At 40.8% G+C, this 11902-nt stretch overlaps 1 protein-coding gene across 2 annotated transcripts in view; it reads right to left on the bottom strand.

Moving 5' to 3' along the window:
- The window catches only part of LOC110520211 (nuclear pore complex protein Nup93), a 37363-nt gene that overhangs the window by 24661 nt on the left and 800 nt on the right, over positions 1-11902 (bottom strand). Inside the window, exons 1-2 of one of the 2 annotated variants that reach the window (XM_036974842.1) lie at positions 11622-11640; positions 1706-1892 (exon numbers count right to left, since the gene is read on the bottom strand). In XM_036974842.1, coding sequence (XP_036830737.1) covers positions 1706-1884 — 179 coding nt within the window. In that variant the 5' untranslated portion in view covers positions 1885-1892; positions 11622-11640. Of the gene's footprint in view, positions 1-1705; positions 1893-11621; positions 11641-11902 lie in introns of those variants that run through there. The other variant, XM_021597382.2, reaches the window with a different exon arrangement.

Here is an 11902-nt window from a genome sequence, read left to right on the forward strand (position 1 = left end):
CGTATTTGTAGGCATATCATTGGAAGATTGACCATAAGAGACTACATTTACCAGGTGTCCGCCTGGTGTCCTGCGTCGAAATTGGTGCGCAAACGCCAGGTGCAACTATTTTTCCATTTGATAGAGAGGAGAAACCAGACTTCCACGAACGTTATATCATCAAAGAGATATGTGAAAAACACCTTGAGGATTGATTCTAAACAACGTTTACCATGTTTCAGTCGATATTATGGAGTTAATTTGGAAAAAAGTTTGGCGTTTTGATGACTGAATTTTCAGGTTTTTTTGGTAGCCAAACGTGATGTACAAAACGGAGCGATTTCTAATACACAAAGAATATTTTTGGAAAAACGGGACATTTGCTATCTAACTGAGAGTCTCCTCATTGAAAACATCCGAAGTTCTTCAAAGGTAAATGATTTTATCTGAATGCTTTTCTTGTTTTTGTGAAAATGTTGCCCGCTCAATGCTACGCTAAATGCTACGCTAGCTATCAATACTGTTACACAAATGCTTGTTTTGCTATGGTTGAAAAGCATATTTTGAAAATCTGAGATGACAGTGTTGTTAACAAAAGGCTAAGCTTGAGAGCTAGCATATTTATTTCATTTGCGATTTTCATGAATAGTTAACGTTGCGTTATGGTAATGAGCTTGAGGCTATAAATAGGATCCCGGATCCGGGTTTGCTCGTCGCAACTGGTTATTAAGACACTGATGCCCTTTCCAAACACGTACCTATGTGAGAGAGTGGATTCTCGGCCCTCACTAGCATGAAAACTAAATACAAGCACAGACTGTTTGTGGATAAGGATTTAAGACTGAGAGCCTCTTCAATACAACCCATTGCAGAGTTCTGTGCATCCTTTAAAGCACACCCTTTTCATTAACCTGTGTTGAGTTATTAACAATTTTTGATGAACAAATACGTTTTTATATGTAAGATGGCTAAATAAAAGGGCTAAATTATTGATTATTATTACTTGTGCCCTGGTCCTAGAAGAGCTATTTGTCACTTACCACGAGCCGGGTTGTGACAAAAACTCAAACTCATTCTTATGTTTAATAAATGTATCGTATAGTGTGTGTGTGTGAGACAGGCTTACAATGATGGCAAAAAAACTAAATTTGAGAGTGAGCCAACTCTGGTGCTAGAGGGGGTACGCAGCTGGAGTTTCAATGTTTAAAGGGGGTACAGGACTATAAAAAGTTTGGAAACCACTGCTCTAGAGGGCATGAGGAGCATGAAGTAAGTTCACTGCAATGCAGAACATAACAAAGCTACACTGCATTTCATATGCCAGTGAAATGTGGGGAGCAGCATTAACCTGCCATCATAAATACGTTCTTAAAGACATCTCCCATAACAGAACAGCTCCAATAAACTGGGTGTCCAAGAGTACAAATACTGATGAAACATATCTATCCTCTATTTCACACGCTATAGTGACAAGATCACGTAATTGCAAGTAGTCCAAACGCAGTCAGATGTATTGACATCTGAAAAATAACCAATCATAATGATGAGCTTTTGTGCAGATGACTTCAACATCTTATTACCATCAGCCTCATTCATTACAGGGGAAATAATGAGATATTACTAGAAAAAGGGAACTGGCCTATACGTCACATGTGATTTCAATGTGTGGGTCATCTCTAAATAAAATAAATCACTGTGACTGACTGATACACAAGAGAGAACATACGCTTTTACGTCAGCAGCGTCTTGCGACGTTCGGGTTAAGGTGCGGGAACGTAGCCTCTCTCCAGCCTGCTGGATCTCCTGAAGGTTCCTCTCAACATGGGGAAGCTCAGACACAGCCTCAGTTTCCGCTGCAAGCTGCTCCGCCTGCTGCAGGAGCTCTCCAAAGCCCTCCGCTTCCATGGCAACCACTAGAAGTTAAGGGACAGAATGTCTGGGTTAAAAACCAATGACTATTCTGGATTAAATTACATGCAGTCTTTATGGCCTTAACAGATTGAATCACATGATAGTGTGTTACAGTGCAGTCGGAAAGTATTCAGACTCCTAGACTTTTTCCACATTATGTTACAGCCTTATTCTAATGGACTAAATAAAAACATTTCCTAAACAATCTACACACAATTCCCCATGACGACAAATTGAAAACAGATTCTTAGACATTTTTGCAAATGTTTTCAAAATAAAAAACAGAAATACATTATATACATAAGTATTCAGACCCTTTGCTATGAGACTAAAAATTGAGCTCAGGTGCATCGTTTTTACAGTGTTCATCCTTGAGATGTTTCTACAACTTGGAGTCCACCTGTGGTAAATTCAATTGATTGGACATGATTTGGAAAGGCACACACCTGTCTACATAAGGTCCCACAGTTGAAAGTGCATGTCAGAGCAAAAACCAAGCCATGAGGTCAAAGGAATTGTCTGTAGAGCGCCAAGACAGGATTGTGTCGAGGCACAGATCTGGGGAAGGGTAACAAAACATTTTCTGCAGGATGGAAGGTCCCTAAAAACAGTGGCCTCCATCATTCTTAAATGGAATAAGTTTGGAACCACCAAGACTCTTTCTAGAGCTTGCTCCCTCAGCCAAACTGAGCAATTGGGGGAGAAGGGCCTTGGTCAGGGAGGTGACCAAGAACCCAATGGTCACTCTGACATGGCTCCAGATTTCCTCTGTGGAGGTGGGGGAACCTTTCAGAAGGATACCAATCAAGCCTTTATGGTAGAGTGGCTAGACGGAAGCCACTCCTCAGTAAAAGGCACATGACAGCCTGCTTGTAGTTTGCCAAAAGGCACCTAAAGGACTCACAGACCATGAGAAACAAGATTCTCTGGTCTGATGAAACCAAGATTGAACTCTTTGGCCTGAATGCCAAGCGTCATGTCTGGAGGAAACCTAACACAATCACTACGGTGAAGCATATTGGTGGCAGCATCATGCTGTGCTGATGTTTTCAGCGCTAGGGACTGGGAGTCAGAATCGAGGGAAAGATGAACAGAGCAAAGTACAGAGAGAGATCCTTGATGAAAACCTGCTCCAGAGCGCTCAGGACTTCAGACTGGGGCGAAGGTTCACCTTCCAACAGGACAATGACCCTAAGCACACAGCCAAGATAACACGGGAGTGGCTTCGGGACATGTCTCCGAACATCATTGAGTGCCCCAGCCAGAGCCCGGACTTGAACCCAATCAAACATCTCTGGAGACACCTGAAAATAGCTGTGCAGCGATGCTTCTAATCCAACCTGACAGAGTTTGAGAGGATCTGCAGAGAAGAATGGGAGAAACTCCCCAAATACAGGTGTGCCAAACTTGTAGTGTCATACTCGAGGCTGTACTTGCTGCCAAAGGTGCTTCAACAAAGTACTGAGTACAGGTTATGTAAATAGAATCCTACATTTGTTAATTTATTGGGCTCAAGCTCCATGTTCATGTTTGCCTTCATGTTAGAAATTGAAATTGCGACAGTGGGAGCATAGCTCCACTACAGGTGGGGTTTATGCTGGGCACGTTCAAGAACAATGGGGGGAGGAGGGGAATTGTTTGTTTTTATTACAGTACTATTTTGTGAGAGACCTTAGCTCTATAATATGTGTTTGACTACAGGCTCACCAAAAGTAGGCAATAGAATATCCCACCTCTTTATTGGACATAGTACATGAATGTAAATGTCATGAGTGAGTGAACAATATGGCTAATATAGTAAATCATACATCATTAAACGTCAATGGACTGAAAGGTCCTGTCAAACGAAAACGAGTCCTTACATGTATGTACTTGAAAAAGCTAAAGACCGATGTTGCATTTATACAAGAAACACATCTAACAGGGGCAGAACATAAAAGGTTAAAGAGGGAATGGGTAGGACAGGTCTTTGCCTCTTCATAAAACACAAAAACACCGGGAGTAGCTGTGTTGATTAATAAGAATTTACTCTTCTGTGTTACGAAAACAATTTTTGATCCACTGGGATGTTATGTAGGGGTCCATGGCAGAATGCATTCTGAATATTGGACCTTGCTTAATGCATATGCACCTAATTATGATTATACTTTTATTCAAGATATATTCCTCAAGGTAGCGGAATTTCAGGGAACACTTAGTTTGGGGCGACTTTCATTTTTGTCTGGACACGATTCTGGCTAGATCCTCAACTAAAGCAACCTCATTGACTAAGTCCGCCAAATGCACTATCATTTATGAAAGACATAGGGAGACAGCTCCACCCACAAGATAGGGATTACTCATTCTACTCTTGCCCACCTAACTCTTATATCCGGATTGATTATTTTCTCCTATCAGCACAGGTAACCCATAGTTGTGGAAACTAGTATTTATCCAGAACTATCTCAGATCATTCTCCCCTCACACTTTGTTTGGATGCCAGGCGGAGTTCAAGGGACTTATAGATGGTGCCTAAACCCAACTCTTTTGAAACAGGCAGAATTTTGTCAATTTATCAGAGACCAAATTATGTTTGTCTGTAAAACAAACTGTCCTCTCCGAATAGTTTTGTACTCTGGGATACACAAAAGGCCTTTCTTAGGGGTCAAATCATTTCCTATACCAAAGGTCTTAATAGGAAATGCACTGCTGAATTGAATGAATTAGAGAATGAAATCTTATTAATACAAAAATAACACCAAAAATGTGTCTCTAAAGAAACATACCGCTCGCTCATTGGTGAATAAAAAACTAAAATATAACAACAAAACTGAAAAGGCTATTCTTAGAACTAGGCAAAGACATTATGAATTGGGGGAGAAAACTCAAAGTATTGGCCTGACAGAAAAGCTGAGAATTTGAGAACCATCAACTCTATTGAAACAGAACAGTCAAGTGTCTCACAACCCGGAAGAGAATGATTAATTTAAACAATACTATTCTAAGTTATACACTTCTGATGGAACGGAACCAGCAATGAGACACATTTCTGTCTACTATTGATCTACCGTACCTCACACAGGAAGACCAAAACGAACTAGATCGCCACTTCACAGAACTCGAAAAGGAAATTTCTTCGCTACAATCCAGCAAATCACCAGGAGACGATGGCTTTAAGGAGTTAACGATTTGCTTATTCCACTCAATGGATGTTCTAACTTTAGCAGCTGAGACGCAGAGCCTACCGGACTCCTTTTCCACGGCTATTATAACAGTTACACATACAAAAATAAAGATCCTCTACAATGCTCTTCCTATAGGCCGATCTCGCTCCTCAATGATGACTATAAATCGATTTCTAAGGCGATGGCTAATAGATTAGGACAATATTTGGCAAACCTGATTAATACCGATCAAACAGGCTTCATACAGAAAAGATCCTCCACCAATAATTTGCGAAGGTTGTTCGATGTAATTCACATGGCCAGTGTGAGGAGCGATCCTAGTATAGCAGTATCTCTACACGCTGAAAAGGCCTTTGATAGGCTGGAGTGGCCATACCTATTCAAGGTACTTGCTAAATTTAACTTTAGCCCAGTTGACAAACAAAGGACCAAGACTTTATACTATAAACCGCAAGCCAAGATCAAAACTAATGGCATGATGTCAGCCACATTCCCAATCTTTAGAGGTAGTAGACAGGGCTGTTAACTTTCCCCACTCCTTTTTGTGCTAGCCATTGAACCCCTGGCGGAGGCCATAAGAACGGATCCTGGCATAAAGGGCTTTCAGGTGCCAGATAACGCATAGGATCGCATTGTTCGCAAACTACATTATTTTGTTCCTCTCTGACCCGACCCCTCAAAACGCTTTGGGGTACATACAGCTAGCTCTATATCAGGTTACAAAGTCAACATGGACAAAAGTGAAATGCTTCCACTGACTCGCTTTGACTATAGCATCTGTGAACGAATGGGTCCCTTCAGATGGTCGCCACAGGGGTTCAAATGTCTAGGAATTAAAGTAGATAATGACTTAAGAAATTTGTACAAGCTTAACTACTCTGTCTTGGTTCAGAAGGTGGTGGATGACTTGAATAGATGGATAGATCTGACTCTCACATTATTTGGGAGAATTAGCTGTATTAAGACGAACGTTCTGCCTATTTCAATCTTTACCCATATCCCTACCCAAGAGTTTCTTTACAAGACCATAAGACAATTTGTATGGAAGAGCAAAACCCCAAGGGTGAGCCTGGACAAATTAACGTGGGATTATAGTCTAGGAGGTCTACGCCTACCAAATTTCAAGATGTATTACTGGGCAGCGCAAATTAGATTAATTTCATTACTATTTGAAAATTAACCAGCCCCATCTTCGACTTAGATGGAAATGTTTGCTCTTAAGGTAGAGGTTGGGAGTAGAGGGGTCGACTGATGATTTTTCAAAGCTGATACCGAGTATTGGAGGACCAAAAAAATCTAAAAAAAAATATATGTAATAAATGACAATTACAACAATAATGAATGAACAATGAACACTTTAAAAACGTAATATAATACATAAATAAAAACCATTTAGTCTCAAATAAATAATGAAACATGTTCAATTTGGTTTAAATAATGCAAAAACACAGTGTTGGAGAAGAAAGTAAAAGTGCAATATGTGCCATGTAAAAAAGCTCAGGTTTAAGTGCCTTGCTCAGAACATGAGAACATATGAAAGCTGGTGGTTCCTTTAAATATGAGTCTTTAATATTCCCAGTTAAGAATTTTTAGGTTGTAGTTATTATAGGAATTATAGGACTATTTCTACCATTTGTATTTCATATACCTTTGACTATTGGATGTTCTTATAGGCACTTTAGTATTGCCAGCCTAATCTCGGTAGTTGATAGGCTTGAAGTCATAAACAGCGCTGTGCATCCCAGCATTGCTAAGAGCTGCTGTTTGAATGAATGCTTACGAGCCTGCTGCTGCCTACCACTGCTTAGTCAGGCTGCGTTACAACTAGTTACGAACCTGCCGTTGCATGCCACTAGCTTAGCTATAGTTAGCTTGCTAAATTGCTAGCTTGCTTTGTACCCGTAAACAAACTGATTCTTAAATGTGTAATTCGTATTAGTGTTGTTAGCTTTGGGACACAATATCGGGAGTCTAATACACAGACTCCCGATGTCGTTGTGGGCAGTCATCAAAATCAGTTATTCTAGGCTTTCCACGTTAGTTAGCTAGCCAACCTAGTTGCTCATCGTGCAAAGGGGGCATATGCGCGCGCTGGTTTTGATTCAGCTGTCATTCGGCTGCATTCATCTTGATGCAGGTAGTTTGCTTTTGCTTTTGTTAAATCATCAAGTTAAAGTAGGCTATGATTCGATGATAAATTAACAGGCACCACATTGATTATATGCAACGCAGAACAAGCTAGTTAACCTAGTAATATCAACCATTTTTTATTGTTTTATACCTTTATTTAACTAGGCAAGTCAGTCAAGAACAAATTCTTATTTTCAATGACGGCCTAGGAACAGTGGGTTCAGGGGCAGAACGACAGATCTGACCTTGTCAGCTTGGGGGTTTGAACTTGCAACCTTCCGGTTACTAGTCCAACGCTCTAACCACTAGGCTACCCTGGCGCGACCGTGTGTAGTTAACTAGTGATTATGTGAAGATTGATTGTTTTTTTACAAGGTAAGTTTAATGCTAGCAACTTACCTTGGCTCCTTGCAGCCACAAGGTAATTTTGATGCTGCACTCGCGTAACAAGTGGTCAGCCTGCCACAGTCTCCTCGTGGATTGCAATGTAATCGGCCATAATCGGCGTCCAAAAAGGCCGATTACCGATTGTTATGAAAACTTAAAAATCGGCCCTAATTTTACAGCCATGCCGATTAATCGGTTGACCTCTAGTTGGGAGTAATATTATGTAGAAGTGGAAACCCAAGACTATATCAACAAAAACTATCAATCCCTGTACCATCAATTTAGTAAGATCTTGGTATGAAATTCATTCAAGTTATTTGGTCTGAAACAAGACTTGTCACCCAAAACACCCCGGTGGCAAAACAGACTCCTGCCAATGATCTTGGATAACAACATGTTTCAACAGTGGCATGAGAAGGGAATAACAGATTTAGAACATTGTTATATAAATGGGGTACTTATGTCATTTGAGCAACTAAAAGAAATACCAATAATCATTTATTTTGTTATTTACAGTTAAGAAACTTTCTCAGATGACTTTACCAAACCTATCAAAAATAGAACTACTCCATGATAACAATGACACATATATTTAAATCCAGAGTGTACTCATTGCTATTGCAACAATACCCAAAACTAGATGTACATAAGACGAGAGAGCAATGGGAATCCGATTTGAATACTACAATTGATGAGGGTCTATGGTCAGACTTATGCCAAGATAGTGTGTGAGCGACCATCAAATCTAGATATAGACTTATACAGTGGGGCAAAAAAGAATTAGTCAGCCACCAATTGTGCAGGTTCTCCCACTTAAAAAGATGAGAGGCCTGTAATTTTCATCATAGGTACACTTCAAATATGACAGACAAAATGAGAAAAAGAAATCCAGAAAACACATTGCAGGATTTTTAGGATTTGTAGGATTTTTAATGCATTTATTTGCTAATTATGGTGGAAAATATGTATTTGGTCACCTACAAACATGCAAGATTTATGGCTCTCACAGACCTGTAACTTTTTCTTTAAGAGGGTCCTCTGTCCTCCACTCATTACTTGTATTAATGGCACCGGTTTGAACTTGTTATCAGTATAAAAGACACCTGTCCACAACCTCAAACAGTCACACTCCAAACTCCACTATGGCCAAGACCAAAGAGCTGTCAAAGGACACCAGAAACAAAATTGTAGACCTGCACCAGGCTGGGAAGACAATGTGCAATAGGTAAGCAGCTTGGTTTGAAGAAATCAACTGTGGGAGCAATTATTAGGAAATGGAAGACATACAAGACCACTGATAATCTCCCTCGATCTGGGGCTCCACGCAAGATCTCACCCCGTGGGGTCAAAATCATCACAAGAACGGTGAGCAAAAATCCCAGAACCACACGGGGGGACCTAGTGAATGACCTGCAGAGAGCTGGGACCAAACTAACAAAGCCTACCATCAGCAAGGGCATTGAAAATGAAACGTGGCTGGGTCTGTCAGCATGACAATGATCCCAAACACACCGGGCAACGAAGGAGTGGCTTTGTAAGAAGCATTTCAAGGTCCTGGAGTGGCTAGCCAGTCTCCAGATCTCAACCCCATAAAAAAATCTTTGGAGGGGGTTGAAAGTCCGAGGAATGGGCCAAAATACCAGCAACAGTGTGTGAAAACCTTGTGAAGACTTACAGAAAACGTTTAACCTGTCATTGCCAACAAAGGGTATATAACAAAGTATTAAGATAAACTTTTGTTATTATTATTATTTTCCACCATAATTTGCAAATAAATTCATTAAAAATCCTACAATGTGGCCTCCCGGGGGGCGCAGTGGTTAAGGGCGCTGTACTGCAGCGCCAGCTGCGCCACCAGAGACTCTGGGTTCGCGCCCAGGCTCTGTCGTAACCGGCCTCTACCAGGAGGTCCGTGGGGCGACGCACAATTGGCCTAGCGTCGTCCGGGTTAGGGAGGGTCTGGCCGGTAGGGAAATCCTTGTCTCATCGCGCACCAGCGACTCCTGTGGCGTGCCGGGCGCAGTGCGCGCTAACCAAGGTTGCCAGATGCACGGTGTTTCCTCGGACACATTGGCGCGCCTGGCTTCCGGGTTGGATGGCGCTGTGTTAATTAGCAGTGCGGCTTGGTTGGGTTGTGTATCGGAGGACGCATGACTTTCAACCTTCGTCTCTCCCGAGCCCGATTTTCTGGATTTTTTTTTCTCATTTTGTCTGTTATAGTTGAACTGTACCTATAATGAAAATTAAAGGCCTCTCGTCTTTTTAAGTGGGAGAACTTGCACAATTGGTGGCTGACTAAATACTTTTATGCCCCACTGTAGATATAACCTTGAAATATCAGAAATGTGTTTTAGATGTGGAAAAACAGAAGGCACTTTTTTGCATTCTACTTGGCAGTGTACTAAATGACAAGCCTTCTGGCATGATGTTTGTGACACCCTGGCCTTTATTATAGAGGTCCCTGTCCCACTTGACCCTGAAATATGCATTCGGTAACTTCACAAATGTAATTTTGAGGAATAACTTCAAAATCGAATTTACAGAAAATCGCCCTTGCCAGAAAATGTGTTGCATTGACATGGAAATCGGAATCCCCTCTTCTAATTACAAGATGGCTCTCTGAAATGAGTAAGTGTATTCCTATGGAGACTATTACCTATGCTTTAAGAAATAAATTCAACCACTTTGTGAAAATATGGCAACCCTTCCTGGACTATATGGAAACACTTCAATTGGGGTTGGTGGATGTGAGCGTGTAGATCAATGTAGCTATTGTCTCTCTGTAATGCACTGTTTGTATTGCTTTGTGCATATGTTGGTATCTCTTGTCATTTGTCTTATTTAGTCATTATTACTATTTCAATTTAACTCATTTGTATTTTGCCATTGTTTTAATGTATTTTTTTTAGGGGGGGGGGGGGTGGTGTTGATTTACCTTTTCTCGTAGTACTTACTCTTGCTGTGTTGTAATGTTGTGGAATAATTTTTTAAATATATTTTTTCAAAAGTGTATTTTGTTGCGTTCATTTCCAGTCAAACTGTACAGCACAGTTCTCAAAGAAGTCGAACAAACGGCACATTATTGTGGCTGCAGCAGAAAAGGTTTTGGGACTCAAGGATTTTACATCGGAAGACTTGCAAGAAGTACTGGCGGAGGAAGACCCGCCCTCCCAGGTTCCCCTGGAGTCTGTGTAGGATTCAGATCTGTTTTATTTATTTTTAACAGAAAAATTGTTGGATTTATTTTTTGGGAGTTCAGTTTTTGGGGGACTCATATTTCCATCCCGCATAGTAGGTTGTGGGATGCACATTAAATTGTGGGGATCGCCAATATCATAGAAGACTGATTTTGCACATGCCAGAAATTTCTACTGCAGTACCTGTGCTTGAAAAAGTCTGGTAAACAATACTTTCCTGTGGACATTTTGTCTCAAATTTCAACCATCTGAAGTACCAACACCACGGACAACCGGTAGAGTAAGTTCAAATGTAATTGTATTAAACATTCTGGCTTGTAAGTAACATTTAGACGATTTTGCTGTCATTAGTTTCACCCTGTATGTAAACGTACAAATATGCGTAACCGCGACATTCAAGCGAGGCTACAAAGAAAACTAATGGGACTGTAGCGACTGTGTTGACTTCAAAATCAGGGGTGTGAACTATGTTTCTATTCAAGCGTTGATCGACATGGTAATGGCTCTATAGTATTGGAGAAAAGTTGAAAAAAAATGGACCCTCCATTACATCGAGACGTGTCATGTCGTAACGTACAGCACGCATAAAGCAACTATTTCTGTCTTACAATCTCCACCAGGTGTAGCACTTCTCTCATCGTTTAAAAACAAGAACTGGACAGTGACAGGGTAAGGGGGATACCTAGTCATTTTTTGCGTCATCATTGCATGCGGTCATCATTCTCAAAGCCGCTGCTTACTTCTAAGATCACTTTAGCACCGCCCTAAAATCCCGATTCAAATTTGACACAAAGCTTCAAATAGGTATGTAGTAATGACACATTATATAAAAACACTTTAGTGTTTTACTTACAGTTTAGAGGCGAGAAAGTTGGACAGATCGAGTGGAAAAAAAGCTAATTTCCCACTCAACATCACTCCTTCTCAGCATCAAGCATTAGTTTCGCTTCCCCACCCGCCATTTTTAAAAAGACCCGACGGGACTCATTGCCTGCTTGAATTATGCAGAAACGGGCAGCGTTTAGGACATGTAATTGATTATGTTGGAAAGGGGAGAAATTGTGCTTTGCGATGGTATTGACATTACAGTTGATCTGGAAGTATTACGTTTTGGGTGCGCTAAAATAAGGGAAA

This window comes from Oncorhynchus mykiss, chromosome 1 (assembly GCF_013265735.2).
Source record: "Oncorhynchus mykiss isolate Arlee chromosome 1, USDA_OmykA_1.1, whole genome shotgun sequence".
Taxonomy (NCBI): domain Eukaryota; kingdom Metazoa; phylum Chordata; class Actinopteri; order Salmoniformes; family Salmonidae; genus Oncorhynchus; species Oncorhynchus mykiss.